General features: G+C 36.3%; 2 protein-coding genes and 1 pseudogene across 2 annotated transcripts; 1 reads left to right on the plus strand and 2 right to left on the minus strand.

The window, feature by feature from the left end:
- Positions 1-85: 85 nt before the first annotated feature.
- On the minus strand, positions 86-15438 carry LOC111396025 (annotated as a pseudogene).
- Positions 15439-17661: 2223 nt separating this feature from the next.
- LOC111395226 lies at positions 17662-19800 on the minus strand. Its single transcript, XM_023021218.1, has 4 exons — positions 18831-19800; positions 18662-18749; positions 17800-18571; positions 17662-17696 (listed from the first exon to the last, which is right to left on the minus strand). Exons 1-4 carry the CDS (start codon positions 19031-19033, stop codon positions 17662-17664), a joined length of 1098 nt encoding a protein of 365 aa, XP_022876986.1. The 5' UTR covers positions 19034-19800.
- A 1940-nt stretch (positions 19801-21740) lies between these two features.
- On the plus strand, positions 21741-23604 carry LOC111395227 (pre-mRNA-processing factor 39-like). The gene is made up of 3 exons (XM_023021219.1): positions 21741-21966; positions 22496-22663; positions 23451-23604. Exons 1-3 carry the CDS (start codon positions 21905-21907, stop codon positions 23602-23604), a joined length of 384 nt encoding a protein of 127 aa, XP_022876987.1. The 5' UTR covers positions 21741-21904.
- The last annotated feature ends 53 nt before the right edge of the window (positions 23605-23657 follow it).

Below are 23657 nucleotides of genomic sequence, written 5' to 3' on the forward strand. Positions count from 1 at the left end.
AAATGGGTCTAGGAGTAAAAAGATGTAAAGCATGACTAGAAGCATGACTAGACGACAAAATCAAACTTTGCGCAAAAATCAGATCTTCACAACAACAAACACATAAAGTCATTATAATTTTGGTCTAATGTTTCACAGTAATCTAAGTCATCATTGTTAATAACTTATTTCTTATTTGCTACCAACTTCACTTATTAAACTGACATAAATATTAATTACAATATTACATTTTTTTTCCTGTCATTTTTCCCCTCAGATGAAAGGTTGGAAACTATCAATACGTTTATCTGCATTTACCAAAAATCACATTCAGCATAATTTACCAAAAATCACTGCTGATTTTATCGTGCATCGGCTTCTGTAGGAGTGACATTATTCAAGGAACTATTCCTCTTTTGTCTCTGCTGAGAAGATCCCGTAAATGCGGTTTGCTTCGGCTCAGGAAGCTCGACAATTTCACTGCTAAGCATTGATAGAACGGCAGAAATATTTGGCCCATCTTTGGGACGTTCTTGGACACACAATAAGCCGATGTGTATGCATCTCATGATCTCTGCACGGTAGCTTGGACTCAATATTCTTGCATCTATTAAAGCGACAACATCGTCTTCGTTCCACAGCTTCCATGCCTGAAATTTTTATGTGTGAGTCTTGACAAAGAATCATATGGGGGTATTTTAGACATAATACTGACATATAAAAGAAAAAAAAATCTCAGTTAACAGATGTTTGTGTATGTGTGAATGCTAGTTTTGTTTGGTGGAGTGGGGAGAACTGGAAGATTAAAAAGGTAGTTGTGCAACATCGACCAACCAAAAAGATATTACTTTGACTGCGGACATGAGTAATCCACAATGAATAGTAATAAGAGCGTTGGTTATTCACACGAGATATACATTTGAGTTAATGTAGTTCGGGAATGCACAAAGATTTAAAAATTAATCTGAAAATCATAAGCTTTTCAATTGGAATTTCGTTGAAGATCAGCATAACAACTTGTTCCAAAGACTTGTCAGCAAAAGAAAAAGACCATGGAACTTCCAATGTTAAAATGTATCATCACACATCCATTACTGAATTCAAGCTCACGTGTTCATCGCAAGATCTGATCATTGCTAATGTGCAACTGAGGTGCTATGCAAATTAGTTATAACTATATTTATTCTTTGATGCCTTGCACATGTAATCTATTTTCCTTCATTTCTTGCTCACCACTCCAAAGTGGCTATAAATATTGTATCATACTCGGTGTAATTCATTCTGTGAGTGAAAATACAATTATACCTATTATTCTCACTACTACTATATCAGTTTGTAATTCAACAATATTCTCAATTTCAACTTGGTATTAGAGCCTGAATGGCTAACACCGAATCCAATGACAATACACATTTAGCCCAACCAACCTCAAGCACATTGATGCCTTCAATGTTGGGAGGAAATCAATTGCCTTCATTTGGGATAAGTCTCTCTCAAGTTCCGCCGGTGAAGCTTGACAGGAACAACTTTCTACCATGGAAGAACATGGTGATGCCCATCATCAAGGGGCACAATCTTAAGGGATTCATCGCAGGAACGAAATCCTATCCACTGGAATTTTTGGCTACTCAAACTACAGGAACTGCTAGTATCACTATCGAAATGACACCGAATAATGAGTATGCAAAATGGATGTCTACTGATCAACTATTGATGAGTTGGCTTTATTCATCAATGACTGTTGAGATTGCCATGAAAGTAATGGGAGCTACAAACTCTTGCAACCTCTGGAATGTTGTCCATGAAAGTTTTGGAGTAATGAACAAGTCCAGAGTACCTGAACACAATCAAACAATTAGCAAATAACTTTGAAATTGCTGGAAAAGGCATCCCTCACAATGATCTTGTTACACAAGTGCTGGCTGGACTAAATGAAGAATACACACCTATAGTGGTTCAAATCAACAGCGAAGAGTTCATCTGTTGGACTGAGTTGCAGTCTGTGCTAATGACCTTTGAGAGTCGAATTAAGCATCTTAATGCTCTAAAAACTGGCCTAGCTTATGTTAACTTGAGTCACACCACAGTTAATTTTGGGGCACAGATCAAATGCTAGAGGCAGATCCAACTATGGAGGAAGAAGCTATTACAATAAAGGAGAAAGAAGCAGAGGCAAAACCAGTAGACAAACCGAGAACAAAGGACCATGTCAAATATGTGGTTTGAGCAATCATTCTACAGAAAGATGTTTCAATCGGTATGATGAAAGATATATGGGGACAAGGCCTGGACATAACTATTAGAACAATTCCTCAAAATCAGCAGCTCTTATAGCTTCATCAAGCACACTCTCAGATCCTGCTTGGTTTACAAACTCAGGAGCCAGTCACCATGACACTACTGAGAAGAAGAACCTAGCTGAGGTACGTGAGTATGGTGCTTTAGGTAATGGTAATAAAGTCACTATCTCTCGTACAGGTAAAAATTGGCTGAATACACTCAATGACAAGTCACTAGCCCTTAACAATGTTTTACTAGTACCATCAATCAAGAAAATTTTGATAAGTGTATCTCAATTAACATCTGACAACAATGTATTTATGGAGTTTCACTCTGATTTCTGTGTTATTAAGGACAAGCAAATGAAGGAGGTGTTGCTGGAAGGAAAGCTTAAAGATGAGTTATATAAAGTTGAGCATCGAGACCTAGCCAAAAGAACGTTCAATTTGGAGTTACCCTTTCCAAATAAATTGAACCCCTCAACATTTGTTGTCAAAACCAAAGTATCTAAAAATACCACTGAATATGAGTCTAGATTAAAACAATGGCATATGAGACTTGGACATTCCACAACCTCTGTGACATCACAAGTGCTCAAAACTTGTAATAAAAAGTTCAATGCTAATGAAATTCTTCAGTTCTGTGATGCTTGCCAACTTGGTAAATCACACTCCTTACCATTCAAACTATCTGCTTGCACTAGCCCTACTCGATTTAATTCACATAGACGTATGGGGTCCTGTGCCTATCATTTCCACATTTGGTTTCAAGTACTATATTATCTTCATTGATGACTATAGTAGGTATACATGGATCTACCCCATGAACATTAAATTCGAGGCACTAAATTTGTTCATTCAATTCAAAACTATTGTTGAAAACAAATTTGATAGAAAGATTAAAACTCTCCAATCTAACTGGGGAGGTGAGTTTAGAGCCTTCACTGAGTTTGATCTATAATCTGGTATTGATATGAGTCTCTCGTCCCTACACCTCAACCCAAAATGGTAGAGCCGAGAGAAAACACGGACATATAACAGAAATTGGTTTAACTCTTCTTGCTCAAGCAAGCCCTTGCACTATCGGTGGGAATCTTTTCACACGGTCTCTTATATTATCAACAGAGCGCCTACACCAGTCCTCAACATGAAAGTACCTTATCAAATTCTGAACAAAGAACAAATTGAATATAAGTCACTGAAATTTTTTGGCTGTGCTTACTTTCCCTGTCTCAGGCCATATCAAAACCACAAGTTTAGCTTTCACTTCATAAAGTGTGTGTTTCTTGGTTTTAGTAACTCTCACAAAGGATGTCTCAGTCCAACAGGAAGAATATATATTTCCAGACATGTAGTTTACAATGAAAATGCCCTTTCAGTCTGGCTTCCTCAATAAAATAACTGAGTTACAAAAGTCTAAAACCATCATTCATTATCTACCCTTTCATGCACCTCTAAACAACAATCCAACCTGCTCAATTGATGAAGCTCATACTGATGCAACTCCAACAGCAACACCTTCAGAGTTTGAGCAACCAAAAATGCTTGAAAACGTGATGATCTTTGAGGAGAATGAAAATGAAAACATAGAGATTGATGTTGAAGGCACACAAATGGAAGGACAAGAGAAAATTGTAAATCCTCAATTATAACAAACTGGAATAGGTAATGAGCAAAACTTCAGTACGACGGATTAGGTGAATCGTTATAGAATATCCTATGATCACCAGAGGCAAAGCTAGTATAATTAAAGCAAAGGTGTACTCAACTCAGTGCCAGCAAGAAACAAAGTGAATTGGAACATAACAATGTAGCTGAAGCCTTGATAAACAAAGATTGGAGGGAAGCAATGAAAGATGAGTACAATGCACTGATGAGAAATGAAACTTGGGAACTAGTACCATATTTGATCTATCAAAAGGTAATAGGAAACAAGTGGGTTTTCAGACTCAAACGAGATGCTGATGGAAGAATATTGAAGCAAAAAACAAGACTTGTTGCCAAGGGATTCTTGCAAACACTAGGGGTAGATTATCGTGAAACCTTTAGCCCAGTCATAAAGGCATCTACTCTAAGGATAATCCTTACTCTTGCAATCTCAAAGAGCTGTAGCATCAGAAAAATCGACATCAACATTGCCTTCCTAAATGGGAAACTAACTGAGGAAGTTTATATGAGGCAGCCAGAGGGTTTTATTGCCAAAGCAAACCCCACATTTGTTTGCAAACTGAAGAGGTCTCTTTATGGACTCAAACAAGGATCTAGGGCTTGGTATGAAAAGCTGAAGGAAACTCTTCTCGATTGGAACTTTTTAAAGTCAAAGATAGATAGTTCATTATTCTTTTGCATGAATCAGAACCATGTAATTTTTACCTTAGTATATGTTGATGATATAGTGGCCACAGGCAATGATCAGAAGGTGTTGTAACGCTTTATTGAAAAGTTGAATACACAGTTTGCACTAAAAGATATGGGAGAACTACATCATTTCTTGGGAATTGAGGTAAAAAGAGATGAATCAGGTGTGTATCTCACTCAAACCAATTATACAAGGGACCTGCTAAGAATATTCAATTTTGAACATCTCAAACCTTGCTCAACGCCTATGACAGCAAGCAAGATTATCTCCAGAAGTGAAGGTGAAAAGATGTTTGACCCTTCATTGTATAGAAGTACAATTGGTGGACTTCAATACTTAGCACACACACGGCTCGACATAACCTTTGCTGTGAGTAAGATGAGTCAATTTTTGCAAATACCTCAAATGTTCATTGGATAGTAGCTAAGAGAATCTTCTGATATCTAAAAGGGACTATTGAGCAAGGATTATGGATTCAAAGAAGTTACAAAATATGCATTACTGGTTTTGCTGATGCAGATTGGGCATAATGCCCTGATGATAGGAGGTCAACAGCCAGTTATTGTATATACTTAGGGGTACATTGGTGGCTTGGTCTTCAAAGAAACAACATGTTGTGGCTATAGTGATGACAATTTACCTCGCCTCGCCTCGCCCCGCCCCGAATGGGGCTAAAAAACCCACCTTGTGAAACTTTTTTTTTAATTAAAAGGTTAGGGTTCAACTTGCTTCAAATAGAAGGATGTGACCTATTTTCTAGTATCCTCAATTGTACAAGTCTTATCAAACTTGACTAATTCATATATATCATTATGCTACTTTGTCAAATTGATATTATATTGATAAAAATAAATATAAAAAGATATAACATGTTCAACTAAACAAATTTGAAAATCTATATATTGTAATAAATTAAAGTGTGTAGGGTTACAACTTTTGTGACAATATCAAAGGAAAAACCACAAAAAATCTTGTTCATCCTAATAATCAATGTTGTGTACCAATAGCGACCATTATATTTAAGATTTATAGTATTTATTTTGGATATTAACTTTGTCAGCTTGAATGTTATCTTTATTTTATTGAACTCGAAATTTGAAAAAAAAAAAAAATAGGGCAAGAAATGGGGCAAGCCCATGCCCCGCCCCGTTGCCATCACTATGTGGCTAGGTCCAGCACATAATCAAAGTATAGAGTCTTAGCAGAAGCAACTGCTGAGATAACTTGGATTGAGTCACTACTTAAAGAAATCAACTTGCACTCAGTCTCACGTCCTGTACTGTGGTATGATAATCTTGGTGCTAGTGCCTTGGCTTCAAATCCTGTTTATCATGCTCGAACTAAGCATATTGAGTTGGATATACATTTTGTTAGAGACAAGGTTCTTGAAGGCAAACTGAGGATTCAATATGTTCCATCATTAGATCAGATTGCAGACATGTTAACTAAACCCCTCTCACAAACCAGATTCCTCATTCTTAAGGACAAGCTTGGAGTTAAAGAATGAACTCCAGTCTGAGGGAGGATGTTAAAATGTATCGTCACACGTCCATTGCTGAATTCAACCTCACGTGTTCATCGCAAGATCTGATCATTGCTAATGTGCACCTGAGGTGCTATGCAAATTAGTTATAACTGTATTTATTCTTTAGAGCCTTCCACATGTAATCTGTTTTCCTTCATTTCTTGCTCACCACTCCAAAGTGGCCATAAATATTGTATCATACTCGGTGTAATTCATTCTGTGAGTGAAAATACAATTATACCTATTATTCTCACTACTACTATATCAGTTTGTAATTCAACAATATTCTCAATTTCAACTTCCAAGATTTTTTACATTATCTAATTTTAAAGATACCAAAACGTTGGAATATCGAATTCAGAATCTTTAAAGCACCAGGGAATTGAACTACATGATGCCCATCCTGGAACAAAGTCAGTTGATAGGTATTCAAGTGCATTTTCCCAGCCCAAAAACAAAACTGAAATTCTGGAAAATACATGCACGCAATCCCGAACTTTCCAAACCCATTAACAAATCAAATTCACCTGAAGCCGATCAGGTTAAGTAGAAAACTAAAAATTCCATCGACAGATGCCCAAAATTACTTGCGCCTATTGGATATTATAGGCAAGAAAATAGGAGGCTTTTTTAAGTTCAGATAATCAGATTCAGAGTAAATTTATTGTCAGTCAGGTGCTGCTTGAGCATAACAGTTCTTTTTTGTCAGTCGAGTCGAGCATAGGCACAATGTAGCTTCATATAAAGCTTGTACTGGAGCTCTAGCCCCCACTTCGACTAACAACAAAAAACTATCTTAACTCCAAAAAAACAATAGAAAAAATGAAAAGGTAAAAGGAGAGACAATTCAAACGAAAAAATCTCGTGTCCTAAATACAAATTGGGGAAATTTAAGTTGACCATTTTCAGTCAAAATATCAAGCGATAAATTTAACTTACGTATCCCAGAAGGCCCAAAGAGCTCTCATGCTCATAGAAGCTCATGTTCTTTCTTCCACTAACAATCTCTAGCATCAAAACTCCAAAACTGAAGACATCAGATTTTTATGAAAATCTTCCTTCCATTGCATATTCAGGGGCCATGTATCCATTGAAACAATATCATGAAAAAATATTGAAATTACTTTTTAAGTTATTGCATTAATCATTCAAAGCTAAATGAAAACTCATGGCAGAAATAAATGAATATTGGCAACTCAAATTGACCAAAGGCAAATATATACTTACTATGTTCCTACCACTCTTACAGTGCTGGCATGATCTTGGTTGCCTTCAAAAATTCTTGCCATGCCAAAATCTGAAATTTTTGGGTTCCAATCATTATCCAGCAATATGTTACTTGGCTTCAGATCTCTATGAACTATCCGCAATCTAGAATCTCTGTGAAGATAAAGAGGCCTCGGCCTATACCTTCAATAATGTTGAAACGTAGTCTCCAATCTAAGATCTCTTGTGATGGATCTACATGGAGAACACCCAGAGGAAATGAATGCATTATCTATAAATTCTGAACCCACCCCATTTTAACATAAATCTATGTAGACTGTGTTGTAATCAAATTAATTTTGAAATTTCAGAGGAAGGGATGAATCTTGCGCTGACCAAAGAGATGTGCATCCAAGCTTTTATTAGGCATGTATTCATAGACCAGCATCTTCTCTCCCCTTTCAACACTGCATCCCAGCAGTCTAACGAGGTTCCGGTGTTTGAGTTTAGAAATCAACTTCACTTCATTCATAAATTCTATCATCCCTTGTGTAGATACTTTTGAGAGCCTCTTGATTGCAATTTCTCTACCATTTGCCAATTGTCCCTAAATAGAAGCAACAATTTTAGCACCTCTAAATTCCATGAACCGTGATACTTGAGATGGATAAGGAAGAAAAATAACCTTGTAAACTGGACCAAAACCGCCCTTTCCAAGCTTGTTAGCATCGTGGAAATTGTCTGTCACATTTGCAAGCAACTCAAATTTAAATAATGGTAACTCTTCGATGCTAGCATTGCTTATATCATCTTCACGAGAAACATCAACTGAATCAGATAGGCCTAATCGTGTCATTGTGTTGCCTGATTCAGGAGAAAAGTTATTAAGTGCAGCTGCATGTAAATGCCTTGTTGAGTGAAATTTCTAAACATTACCTCTTGGTTTAGTCATCAATTTCCAGGAAAAGAATATGATAGTGGATCTGGAAATCATACCAACAATAACCATAATTATTATGACTAACTTAAAGTCTTTCTTATGACCTGCAACAAAGAACAACCATCATGTTGAAGAATAAAATCTTAGTTGTTCTCAGCAGTAAAAGAAGAGTTAATTGTTCCAATGGTAACTAAACTTTGATTCATGTCTTTGATTAATTATTGAAGCTCACAATGTCGAGTTTTGATCACTGAACTTAAGTTAATATCTTCAATTGCTTGCTAAACTTGGGCTCATGTCTTAAATTGCTCACTGAAATTTAAAATGTCGAGTTTTGACCACTGAACTTTGGAATATGCCGTACGTTGAGTTTACAGTTAATAATGTATAGCATTTTTCAAAATTCAGTGAGTAATATATAATATTTTTCAAAATTCAGTGAGTAATATACAATATTTTTCAAAATTCAGTAGACAAAACTCAGCATTTTAAACTTTAGTGAACAATCGAAGACATGGACCTAAGTTCAATTACCAAAACTCGACATTTTAAATTTCTGTTGGGAAAACACCTCCCAAAGATAGCCCAAAGATCAAACAATGCTTGACAATTTGAAAAAAAATCCAAACCACTTGAAGAACAAGAAAATGAGGAAGAAATGATTTCAATGGAATATATGAAGAACAATGTATTTGGATTACTTGAACAAGCCTCAAGTTAACCCCCAAGAAAGAAAATAACTTTGAATTTATACCCAAGATGAACAACCTTCAATCTTGTAAAATTCTCTCCAAGTTTTCTCTCAATTTTCTCTCTAAAATCGGGCTCAAGGGTTATATCATAATGAAGAGGCAAAAAATTGGAAGTCTATATATATATACCGGGGCGCCTAGGCGCCACTTGAGCCCGATTTTAGAGAGAAAACTTGGAGAGAATTTTACAAGATTGAAGGTTGTTCATCTTGGGTATGAATTCAAAATTATTTTCTTTCTTGGGGGTTAACTGAGTGGCGCTTAGACGCCCAGTTTCTTCTTCGGCAGAAACTGGGCAGCGTCTCCAGCGCCTAGGCGCTGCTTCCTCTTCACAGCTTCTTCTTTAGCTTCTCTTTTCACAATTCTCCACCTCGTACATCATTTGATAGACCTCAAATTTTGGATGAACACAAGAAGGATAAGCAAGCACCAAAAATTCGGCTGCATCATTCAAACCATGATTGCCTACGTACCCAAAACTCGGGATCAAGCCTCTGTAGTTCACCTCCACCTTCATATACACTCCACCTCATTTCAATCCCGCCCCGAAGGGCCATGCCCTCTCGGACATATCAACACGGACTAATGTGAAGCAAGTCCAAGCAATGTTGAAACTTGCTACCCGTTACAACTTTGGTTAACATGTCAGCTGGGTTCTCATTTGTGTGTACCTTCGAGAGTGAAATATCACCTTCCTCTATGACATCACGCACAAAATGATACCCGACGTCGATATGCTTGGTTCGAGCATGATGAACCTGATTCTAGCCAAGTGAATTGCACTTTGGCTATCACACCACAAGTCCACACAATCCTGCTCAATCCCCAAATCATCTAGAAGACCCCATAACCACAATGCTTCCTTCACTCCCTCTGTCATGGCCATATACTCGGCCTCTGTAGTAGAAAGAGCAACTGTAGCCTGTAACATCGATCGCTAACTAACTGGGGCACCATGTATTCAAAACACATATCCAGTAGTAGATCGTCATCTATCAGATCACCTGCATAATCCAAGTCCACAAACCCACTTATATGACATGCATCTCCACCAAAACATAAACCCGTATCCGCGGTACCTTTTAAGTACCTCAGGATCCACTTCACAGCTTCCCAGTGTGCCTTCCCCGGATTCGCCATGAATCTACTGACCACACTCACTACCTGTGAAATATCTGGGCGTGTACACACCATGGCATACATCAAACTGCCAACTGCACTAGCATAAGGCACACGATCCATGCGTCCCTTTTCTTCCGCTGTAGTAGGAGACTGTTTACCAGAGAGCCTGAAATGTGGAGCCAATGGAGTCATCATCGACTTTGCACCTTGCAACCCGAACCTAGCAATAACCCGCTCAATGTAGCCTTTCTGACTCAAGAACATTCGCCGGTTCGTCCTCTCTCTTCTAATCTCCATACCCAGTATTTTCGTAGCAGCCCCCATATCCTTCATCTCAAACTCTTTACCAAGTTGAGATTTCAACCTATCTATCTCCACCTTGCTTTTGGAAGCGATAAGCATGTCATCCACATAAAATAGAAGATAGATATAGTTACCTCCTCGAAATTTCTGAATATAAACACAACAGTCATACTCACTTCTAGAGAAACCATGCTTTAGCATGAAGGAGTCAAATCGCTTGTACCACTGCCGAGGAGATTGCTTCAATCCATATAGTGATTTTCTCAAGCGACATACCTGACGTTTCTTATCCTCAACCTTGTAGCCCTCAAGTTGATGCATATAGATCTCCTCATCCAAGTCCCCGTGCAAGAAGGCGATTTTGACATCGAGTTGTTCCAGCTCAAGATCATGATAAGCAACAATACTCAATAGCACTCGAATGGAAGTGTGCTTAACCACCGGAGAAAAGATCTCATTGTAATCAACTCCCTCTCTTTGTGCAAACCCCTTAGCCACTAACCTTGCTTTGAATCTTGTACCACCAAGCTTGGTAGGATCCTCCTTCTTTTTATACAACCACTTGCAACCAATAGCTTTCTTACCTATGGGCAATGGGATAACCTCCCATGTTTGGTTCTTGTGAAGTGATTCCATCTCTTCTTCCATTGCCGCCAACCAACTCTCGCTATTGTTGTTTAAAATAGCTTCCTTGAAAGTGGTAGGCTCATCATCCTCCACCGAGAGTGCATACTCAACCAAATTTGTCTGCCCATAGTGCCTCAAAGGCTCGTCTGACTGCAACTTTAGAACTTACTTGTAAGTACGGCGTGGCCTAGAGGAAGCCAAGTTATCTGCAAGCTGCTGCTGTTGCTGTGCCTGTACATTCTCTTGCTGAACCGCCTCTTGTTCAAGCCCATCATCACTCTCATCTTGAGTGTCTATATGATGCTCCTCTTGAACATGCCAAGAATCAGGTTGATCTCTAGGTTCTATGTCAACAACTTGAGACATTGTAGTCTCAACCTCATCACCACCGGGCGCTGTAGATTTCAACGAAGCTATCATGGAGTTCTCATCAAAAGTAACATCTCTGTTGATTATGAACTTAGAATCCTCTACACACCAAAGGCGATAGCCTGTAACACCTGCCGCATATCCCAAGAATATAGCCTTCTTGGCCCTCACATCAAGCTTTCCCTCGTTGACATGATAGTAGGCTGTGCATCCGAATGTTCTGAGTTTCTCATAATCTGCATGTTCTCCTGTCAATACCCTATAAGGTACATCTCCATCTAACCTTGAATGTGCAGATTAGTTCACTATGTAGCAAGCATTTTCAACCAACTCTGCCCACCATTCTCTGCCCAAACCAGCATAGGATCGCATACACAACGATTTCTCTTGAAATGTGCGATTTAGTCTTTCCGCGACCCCATTCTATTACAGTGTATTTCTAATTGTCCAGTGTCTCACAATGCCTTCTTTACCACAGAACTCCTTGAAAGCACCATCTGTATACTCAGTACCGTTATCAGATCGCAGTGTCTTCAATTTCTTTCCTGTTCTGTTTTCAACCATTGCTTTCCACTTCTTGAAAGTGTCGAATACCTCATTCTTATGCTTCAAAAAATAAATCCAAGCATATCTAGAATAATCATCAACAAATGTAACAAAATACCTGGAACTGCCTTTGGAAGTGACAGAAGCCGGACCCTATACGTCCATGTGCACATAGTCAAGAATGCCTCTACTTCTATGTTTGCTTGGCTAGAACTAAACTCGGTGGGCTTTATCGTACACGCAATGCTCACAAAAATCCATGCAAGGCTTCTTCAAGTTCTTTAGCAAACCTTTCTTAACTAGCAAATCTAGCCCCTTTTCAGACATATGCCCAAGCCTCCTATGCCATAGCCGAGTGTACTCACATGGGTCTCTACCACTTCCACTTGTTCCAACTGCTACATCTTCAGTAACTGTAGTACCCTGAAGAGCATACAGATTTCCTTCATGAATACCCTTCATCACAATCAAAGAACCACGAACAACCTTCTTTACTCCATTCCATGTTACAATCTTGCAACCATCGAAGTCTAAGGCACCAACAGAGATAAGGTTCTTCCGCAAATCAAGAACATGTCTAACATCCATCAATGTTCTAACCACTCCATCATGCATCTTGATTCTAATTGAACCGAGCCCCACCATTTTACAAGAATGGTTATTACCCATCAACACGGTTCCACCATCAATGCTTCTATAGGCAGTAAACCACTTCCTATTTGGCCACATATGGTAAGAGCATCCAGAGTCAAGAATCCACTTACCGGAGGTTTCTTCATCACAAGAGATGGTGTAGCACTCATCGCTTTCCCCTCCCGAGGCATAGCTTACCTCTTGCTTGACTTGCACTTTTTCGTTGTTGTTGTTCTTGTTGTTCTTCTTCCAACCCTTTTTGTTATGATAATTCGCCTTGAAATGCCCAAGCTCGTCGCATTTGAAACAAGACCTTTCCGCAAGAGGTCTAGAACTCAATCTAGATTTTTCTCTCTTGCCCTTTGGTCGCACATTGCTTCTACCCCTTACAAAAAATCCTTGAACTTGCTCCTTGTTACCAATGGTAGACATGACACTAGTTGCAATCTTTCGAAGATCATCCGCTAGAAGTGACGTTCTAGTGTCCTCCATCACAAGTTTATCACCCACAAGCATCAATGTTTGTACTAGGTTCTCGTAAGACATTGGCAATGAAAGAAGTAGTAGAATTGCTTGATCCTCATCATCTACTTCCACATCAACGTCCTTCAAGTCCGATATGATCCTATCAAACTTGTTTACGTACTCCCGGATTGGTGTACCTTCATCCATCTTGCAAGTATACAATTTGGATTTCAAATAGATCCGATTTGTTAGAGTCTTCATCATGAAGTTCGCCTCCAACTTTGTCCACACCTCCGCCGCCGTTACCTCACTATCAACCAAGAAAGCAACATCTCTTTCAAGGCAAAGAATGATAGACGTTCGTGCCTCAAGATCTAGCTCTTCCCAATCCTCGTCCGACATATCAACGGGTTTCTTCTCCTTTCCCGCCAATGCCTTGTGCAACTTTTGAGAAATCAACAAATTTTTCATTTGCATTCTCCAATATGAAAAATCATTCTTCCTATTGAATTTCTCTATCTCATACTTTCCAATCTTCACCATTCCTCTAGTAGACATGATTTATTCACTTGTTTACCGAAAATAAACCACAAAAGTTCACTTGGAAATTTTCACAAACACCTTGTGTGCACAACAAAGTTCAAGCGACTCACCAAAAATCGAAGCTTAACCACCTTGATTTAGGAAGAAACTCTGATACCAAATTGTTGGGAAAATACCTCTCAAAGATAGCCCAAAGATCATACAATGCTTGACAATGTGAAAAAAAAATCCAAACCACTTGAAGAACAAAAAAATGAGGAAGAAATGATTTCAATGGAATATATGAAGAACAATGTATTTGGATTACTTGAACAAGCCTCAAGTTAATCCCCAAGAAAGAAAATAACTTTGAATTTATACCCAAGATGAACAACCTTCAATCTTGTAAAATTCTCTCCAAGTTTTCTCTCAATTTTCTATCTAAAATCAGGCTCAAGGGTTATATCATAATGAAGAGGCAAAAATTGGAAGTCTATATATATATACCAGGGCGCCTAGGCGCCAGGTTTCTACCGTGGCTCCTAGGCGCAGAAACTGGGCAGCGCCTAGGCGCTGCTTCCTCTTCACAGCTTCTTCTTCAGCTCCTCTTCTCACAATTTTAGTGACCAATAAAAAATATGGACCTAATTTCAATGACTATTGGAACAATTAACTCGTAAAATAACAATCAATAACCTCATAGGGACAAGAAGATGAGCACAAAATTTTATGCAACAATTACCAAATTCCGAAATTGCCAGTCGAATGAAAAGATCCGAGCCTTCAGAGAATTTCTGAATGTTAATTAAGCTTCCAGTCCAGAACAGACAGCCAATACCAACGTCGTGAACATAGGCTATGCAGGAACAATTCGTCATGCACAGACCTTCACATTCAGATTCCTGAACAGGCTCCCGATCTCCATTATCTGGAACATTCATCATTTCTAGCTTCAAAAACCTATCTTCTTTGCTCCCACTATTGGAGCTATTGTTTGTTTCACACTGCAAATGTATCCTCCTCACGCATCCACTTGTCCAGTTCTCTGCTTTCCATTCCCCATCGTCCTTCGGATAAAACCCTTTCAAACAGGTACAAATAGGTGAGTTTTGTGGGTCGCACATCCCAAATGGCCCACATGTGCCATTACCACAAGAAGTAGTAGCCTTCTCAACTATGGTAATACTGCGACTTATTTTCATTGCTGTCAAGAATGAGCCCCAAGGTTGCTTAAAACTTTCCCATATTTTAAGTCCACTCGAAGATTCTATCAAAACAAGATTTCCAGAATCCAATAGCTGGGCAGTCGTATTCATCTTAGTATTTTTAACATTTGATGACCAAAGAATTTCGTTGTCCCTATTCATAACCACAATATTCCCATCTTTATATATCTTCACAGTACCAGAAGAATCATTCAAAGCTTTATCCCTATTCGCTACCCACACCACAGAAGGTTCAGAAATATTTTGGTTATACCAAATACCTAAATAACGCCTGGAGTTATTAAAAGGACTGAAAAATCCCAATTTGAAGTGCTTACCCTTAGACACTAGAGTTTCAGGGTCTTTAATAACTAGATTTGCTGTAATGTTGTCTCTTGATGTGCAAAATCTTAAAGGGCAAGAGAAAAGCACAACAAGAATGCATAGAACAAGAGAATTCAGACTCTTACCCCTGATCATGATCAAGCCAATGATTCTTGATTCTTGCTCTGATGAATCGATTTCTGATTACCAAGAGCAGAGAAATTATCCACTATTCAGTTTTGAGGGTCTAGCAGAGTTAGATAAATTGGCAGAGTTTCTGTACAGAAAGAGGTAGTTATATATTTCTAAAACTCATTAACAATAAATTAAAAATAATGACACTAATAATAACTGAAGAATTACCTAAAGAAATAAAGGAACAAATATTAGAAAAATTAATAATAGAATCAATAAAAGAAAAATATATATATGAGAAAATTATTGATATATATTTAGATGAAGAAATTAATTTATATTATAAAGAAATAAAAGTACGAGTACAAGCGATAATACACATCAAAAATTAAATATATTACTTTTAAAAATGAATAATTTACAAGAAGAAATAGGAAATATAATGTTAATACTAGAAGGAATGAGAATACCAAATAATAGACAATTAGCAAGATTAAAATGTGAAAGACTAATACTTGAAAGCAGATATTTTACTATAGTAAAAGAAGAATTAGTTGATCCAGAGATAGTTGAGAAAAGATTTAGAAAAATAATAGATAAAAATGAAGATAAAAGATGCAAATTAACGTATGAGTTAGAAATAAGAAAAATTAAGATGTCAATAAGTGAATATATGGAAGAATTAAAATCATTAATAAAAATATTAATAAATGATGCACTACAACAAGTAATCGATTTCGCGACAAAAAAATGTTGTCTCAAAAAATGAGATTTTGTCACAAAAGTAATTTAGCGACGATAATACGTTTGTTGCAGATTTTGTGGCTCTATATGAGTCACGCAATGTGTTCTGCGACACCTTTCGATAGTTCATCGCATTAACAAAATCACTACACTATTTGTCTGACGCAGAAAATACGAAATGGCGTCACAATATTTGTAGCCATATTGTCGTCGTAATGTATATATGTCGCAAATAATTTAAAGGGCGACAAGTTAGTTTGTCACAACGAATATTCCAATAAAGTTTTTACGAGAAATATTTTTGTTGCGAATGTTGAGTCACCGAATATATTTTGAGACAACTTTCAATCATTCATCGCATTAACAAAATTGCAACATTACTCATTTGCTGCAGAAAATATGAAACAACAACATGATAGTTATAATTATAATATTGTCGCAATGCGTATATGTCGCGAAAAAATAAAAGGGCAACGTGATAGTTCGTTGCGATGATTATTCCAATAAAGTTTTTACGAGAAAAATATTTGTTGCAAATATTCTTTTAAATGTGTCACTTTTGCTACCTATTTTGTTTTGCAACACCACCTGCACGCAGTAATATATTTTCAATAACAAGTAATATTTATCGTGAAATATGTTTTACAATGTATTTGATATGTCGCAAAATGTATTTTAATATATTCAATATTTGTAGTACAATATTTTATGTAACAAGTGATTTATGTATTTAAATATATATTGCAACACAAATGGTCCGTTGGACCATCATTTGTACAATGAGTATAGTTGTTGCCAAACTTATTTCGTAATTATTCATATATGTCATATATTTTATTTAATGACATATAATATTATTACGCAAAGTATTTTGTGACAATGAACTATTTATATGTCAAGTTGTGCTCGTAGTTAAATTTAGTCAGCAACACAAAGGGTTTGTCGCTTCAACGATGTACAAATGTCGCCTAATTGATTTTATTTTTATTTATCTATGTCGGAGATTCTATTTTAAACACACAATTTTCGATTTCTTTCATCACAATGGAATCGTTATTGTTGTGCACATTTATATGAAAATATAACATAACTAGAAATAACTAGTGACTTTATGTAGAGCACACTTCAACATATAATTATTAAAATATAATTGATATAAAAAAAAGAAATAAAAAAAATCATATCACTATCAACCAAATAAATATAGATCAAGGTATTATCTACAAACTTGGTTACCTCCAAAATCAAAACAAATACAAATAAACTATAGTACTAGTAATTTGAAGGTCGAGCCACTTTCAATGATTTGACAAACTTGAAAATTAAAAAATAGAACTAGGAATGTGGAAGAAATAACAAAAAAACTCACGTGACACCCAAATAACATTCTTGACTCAATATACGCTTCCAACTCTCTTTGGTTAAATGAAAATTCCTGTAAAGAAAAGCTCCACAAATTTAGTCTAACAGGTACATATAGAAAGTAATTAATGAAATATTAGCTTCAAAAAAACATTTCAAATATCTTACATTGAATATTAGAACAAGATCAACAACCATCACAATAAGTAATCAATATATTTCAGTAGCTGACTACTCTAACCTTAAATGTGAATAAAATTATTTTCAACTCTCAGATGATACATCATCAGTACTCGAATCTATAGAGGGAAGGAAAAAATGTAGATAGTCATTAAGAAAAAGAAAAGAAAAACATTACGCCAAAAAAAAGGCTTATATATATATAAAGAATGTTTTACTTACCAATATCACTATCACCATCACCGTCATCATCTTTACCATCTATAGATTTCTCATCTTCACTGTAATATTCATTCAATGTATCATCTTCCTCTTCCGAAGTATCATATATAACATTATTCATATTTTTATTTATTGTTTCCACATCTATTTGTAATGCTTCATTTTCAATAATATCTAGATCAATATCTCCTCTATGGCACACTTGAGTGCCAAGATCTTCCTGCTGTATTGGCAAGACAATATTTGATGATTCATTTTCCTGAAATATTACTTGCTCACTACTGCCATCATTTTTTTCTGGAATGTCCCATATGCCTCTATGTTGTACCTTTTCCACTACCTTCCACTGTGGACCCAACAAAAGATCATCCATATAAAATATTTGTTGTGCTTGGATGCCAAGTATATAGGAATCATCCATGTACCATTTACGATTCACATTGATAGAAGTAAGATGGTAATCTATGATTGTTCTTTTTTGCTTTGGATTATTATCGTACCAATTACACTGGAACAAAGTGACGCGGTAGTCGAAAACGTATACCAACTCAATAACATCACACAGTATACCAAAAAAGTTGGTGTTATCATCTCTCGGAACCATTGCTCCACTATTTTGCGTTGTACGGCAATCATCTTGATCTTTAACAAGGAATCTTACCCCATTAACAATACAACCAGAATAAGAAAATATTCTAAAATCTGGTTTACATGCTAATGCATACAATTCTTTGCATACAACCGAATCTTTTTTATTATATAATCTCGTTATCTGTGTAATAAAAACATATTAATTAATATACCTTCTGATACGAATGTTATGTTGCATTAATAAATAGATAAGATATATATTATAACTTACATGTGAAGCAAACCATCCAGGAAACAATTCTTCTTGTTTTTTTTCCAAATTGTCATGATTTTGTTGTTCCAATAACTCCATGTGCTCACTACAAAAAGAACATGCAATTAAATACTATAACATATTAGTAATTAATAGCAAACATTTTAAAAGTTGATTAAGAACTTACTCTAAATATTGTCGAATTTCATCACAATTATTTAGGACATGCCAATGCGCTCTATCAATTTCTTGTTTTGAAAGTAACTTTGGTTCTGCATGACCTAATAGCCTAGTATTTTGAGAGAAGACTGACAAGCTTGTAGATGTAGTCCCACCATTGTCATTGCGCTCAGGTTGATTAAATCTTGTTTCAATGTTATTGAGATACATCGAGCAAAAATTTAAAGACTCGTTAACAATAGATGCTTCAGCAATTGATCCTTCGAGTCGAGCTTTATTCTTAACATAACTCTTATATCGACCTAATATTTTGTCATCAAATATTACATGAAAAGTTTTTGAAAACAATAATTCAATGAACAAGTATATATGCAAGAAATATTATCAATTACCTTTCAATTGGATACATCCATCTAAATGCAACGGGACCTCCAAGTTTTGCTTCTTCAGGTAGGTAAACAGCTAAATGAACCATTACATCAAAAAATGCCGGTGGGAAAATTCGTTCTAGTTTACATAAAATTATAACAGTCCCTTCTTCCAATTTCTCTAAATCATTTATATTCAATGTTCTTGAACATATTTGTTTAAAAAAACAACAAAGCTCTACAATTGCAGTACAAACCTCCTTTCGCAAAAATTTTCGAATAACAATGGGAAGAAGTTGTTGCAACAACACATGACAATTGTGAGTTTTCAAACCTAAAATTTTGCCTTCATTTTCTCGAACACATTTAGAAATATTTAATGCATATCCATCAGGAAACTTCACAGATTTCAAGAACTTACAAAAGATTTTTTTCCCCTAACGTTAATGTGTAAAAAGCATGAGGTTTCAAAAATCCATTACCATGTGGTTTTAAATGCAATTCTTTTCTAATGTTCATATCTTGCAAATCCAATCTAGCCTTATCTGTATCTTTTGTCTTCCCTTCAACATTCAACAATGTTCCAACAATATTATCGCACACATTCTTCTCAATATGTATTACATCTGAATTGTGTCTTAGTTTCAATTTAGACCAATACTCCAACTCGAAGAAAATGCTTTTTCTTGTCCAGTTTATCTCATTTGGAGTTCGTTTCCTTTTCCTATCTTTATTACTTGTGTGCTTTCCAGGTTTTCCACACCTCAGAGCCAGTAATTGCTTTAAAATATCATCTCCTGATAATTTTTTGGGTGGTGGTCGTAGTTCCCATTTAACATCATGTAATTTACTTTTTCTCCAGGGATGGTTTAGTGGCAAATAATGTCGATGACCCATAAAGCATATTTTAGTACGTAACCTATTCGAAGAAGTATTTTCATTACATATTGGACAAGCTTTGTATCCCATAGTGCTCTATCCCGATAGATTTCCACAAGCAGGCAAATCATTAATGGTCCACATTATAGCAGCACGCATAGAAAACATTTGACCACTATAAGCATCAAACGTGTCAACACCAACTTCCCATAATTCTTTCAACTCATATACTAGTGGTCTCAAATAAACATCAATATCTCTTCCTGGTGCATGTGGCCCTGGAATTAGCAATGACATCATAATAACAGGTTCTTTCATGCACTTCCACGGTGGCATATTGTATTGTACTAGAACAACAGGCCACATGCTGTAGGAATTATGCATGTTTCCAAATGGATTGAAGCCATCTGTTGCAAGACCTAACCTAACATTACGAGGATCTTGCATAAATTCTGGGTATAACTTGTCAAATTCTTTCCATGCCTCACCATCAGCGGGATGTCTTAAAACACCTTCTACTTCAACTCGGCCTTCTACATGCCATCTCATATCTTTAGCAGTATGTCTGGATATGAATAATCTCTGTAATCTTTTTTTCAATGGAAAATATCTCAATACATTTTGAGGCACCTTCTTTCCCTTTCCAAAATTAGGTTTGTATTGTGGTTCATCACATTTCGAGCACCTACTGGCAAATTCACGCTCTTTCCAAAATAATACACAATCATGCTTGCATGCATGAATAGTTTCATAACCCAATCCCAATTCACTTAACATTTTCTTGGCATCATATGTCGAAGTTGGTAATCCAATATCTTCTGGAAAAACCTTTTTTAGTAATTCCAATAACATGTTAAAAGATTTGTTACTCCACTAATTCAAAACTTTTATATGCATTAACTTCACCATAAAGTTCAATAATGACATTTCTGAGCTAGGAAACAAAGCTCGTTGGGCTTCAGTTATCATCTCCACAAATTGGTTGCTCTCTTCATTAGGCCTTCGAGGCGAAAAATTATGATTTCCACCATGTTCTTCCTCCTCCCAAGTTTGGTTAGCTTTAGATGACATGGGAGCACATAGATCGTCTAACATATCATTCATCTCATCAACATTTTCTTCTTCGTCCAATTCAAATGTATTTCTTACAACACCCTCTATATTATTCTCAAGTTCCTCTCCATGAAAAATCCATCTCTCATAACTTACAGAGATTCCAAAGTGGTATAAGTGAGATTCTACCACATCTAGTGACTAAAAGAATGCATTTTGACAATTTCGACATGGACAACGAACCTTATTGTTCTCATCCAGACATTGTTTTGCTACCTCCATAAATGAATTAATACCATCTAAATATTCTTCACTTAATCTATTACGAAGTCGCATCCAACTCCTATATCCATCATGTATATCACTTGCCTAGACCATAAAGGATATGTAGTTAATAATTTTTAGAAAAATAACAAATATACAACTCAGCAATAATAATAGCAGTTTGGCAGAAAAATAGCAAGTATTCAGGTTTCTGGAAGAAGTAGCATACCATATATCTTTAGGACAAACAATTATTGTAGATAAGTGAACAAAAAGAAGAGTAAGATGCTAGAAGTAATAGGAATCTAACTCCTGTTTGGAAAATGACTTACCTCTCTCCAATTTGCAGGCAAACATTTTGAAGATTTAAAAAGTTTATGATGCATTTTTAGCTGAATTTCCATTATGTTATGGTTATTGGAAGAAATATGCTGATCATGAGGCACGCCTTAGCTCGGTCGACAAAGTTGCAGAGGTTTATGAAAGAGCTGTTCAAGGAGTTACATACTCTGTTGACATGTGGTTGCACTACTGTGTTTTTGCCATTAGTACCTATGGGGATCCTGACACTATCAGAAGGTAATTCTCCTTGTTTGTTTTCTTATTTTTGGCCTTTGTGTGTGTGTTTGTCCTCTATTTCTTTATTTTAATAGCGTTGAAGTGATCTTATGTTTCTTTCTAACGCAATTAAACATTTAACAATAGTGATTACTGACATGTAAGGCGAAAAGGTTTGTTACAGAATTCAATTCAGACAGATAGTTGTATGATGTGAAAACCTTGGTTTTGGTGCTACTATATTAGTAGCCATCTGGGTTTATACACGGCCTCATCACCCCTTCAGTTGTACTTAGGGTTATGTTGTTCGTGTAATTTTTCATGAAGTTTTGCCTTTTTAACCATGGCACCTGAGGAGCATCAATAAATGATGGTCTGTAAGGATTCTGTAAGATTATGTTGAGGAAGGTAAATGCAGTGTATTGGTGCCTTTGTTTGGAATTGTTTGAGTCTATCTTTGAGATACTAGTCCTCTTGTATGCATTTATACATGACTGAATGACCTACATGCCTATTGGATTTCATAATCGTTAATCTGGCTGTTTTTCAGGCTATTTGAAAGAGGATTAGCTTATGTTGGAACTGATTACCAGTGCTTTCCACTTTGGGATAAATACATCGAGTATGAAATTTCTCAGCAAGATTGGCCATGTGTTGCCAAAATTTACACACGGTTATTGGAGATCCCGAATCAGCAACTAGATCGCTATTTTGAAGGGTAATTTTCTGGCTTAATTGTCAAAATTTTCATTGATGATCGTGCTTTCCTTTTTTCCTGCTTTTCAAATATCGTACTGGCTTGGTGGTTGCGGTTTGAAGGAAGATGATTTGCTTGTCAATTCATCTTTTTATTCCAGTCTGCATGTATGCCTTGGAGGCAGCAATTTATATTGTCTCGTGCCACTTTTAACTATACATTACTAGCAAGAGTAGGTCGGTATCTTTGGTAGTCTGATTTGAACTCTGTTGGATATGCCACTGGTATTTCCTTACTTAACCCATATTATTGTTCTGATGAACGAGGAATTTGTTGCTATGTGCTGTGATTCCAGTTCTAGGATGGGCATTAACCTTATAACACTTCTCTGTCAATCTATTCAGTTGTTCATTGTTTAAAGACAAAAACTTAAGAAGTCCATCTCACTATATCTGCAACTGCAAATGTTCTGAAGAAAATTTTTCGGTTTTGTTTCCCTTTGTTGTATTCCTACATTTAAGTTTTTGTCTCGCTGACCCAGAAGAAAAAAGGGAGAAATGGGTTGAGGGAAAGGGATAAATCCTCCATTTTTGTTGTTATTGAAGAGTGACCACTCATTGCATGTCTTGGCCACTACTCAACCATCTAGTTATGCTTTTATCTTCTCCTAGAACAGACTGCTTTAGTTGAATGATTTATTATTTGCGTAGTATACATCTAATTGGTATTAGTTTCTTTAAACCGTTATCTTGTTTATATGTCTTCTCATTTTAGATACATCATTTTAGTTTGTCACATATTGTTACAGATTTAAGGAGTTAGTAGCCAGTCGGCCTCTATCAGAGTTGCGACTCCTGAGGAAGCTGCTGCTACAAATTCAGAAGCTGATGATCAAAATGCTGAAGGAGAAGATCCTGCAAATGGTGCAGAACAGACTTCCTTTCAACACATCTTGTTACTAATTTTGCAAAACAATGTGGCTACAGTTCCTATTATTCATTCACCTTCAGAGGAT

Source organism: Olea europaea, chromosome 6, assembly GCF_002742605.1.
Source record: "Olea europaea var. sylvestris chromosome 6, O_europaea_v1, whole genome shotgun sequence".
NCBI lineage: Eukaryota > Viridiplantae > Streptophyta > Magnoliopsida > Lamiales > Oleaceae > Olea > Olea europaea.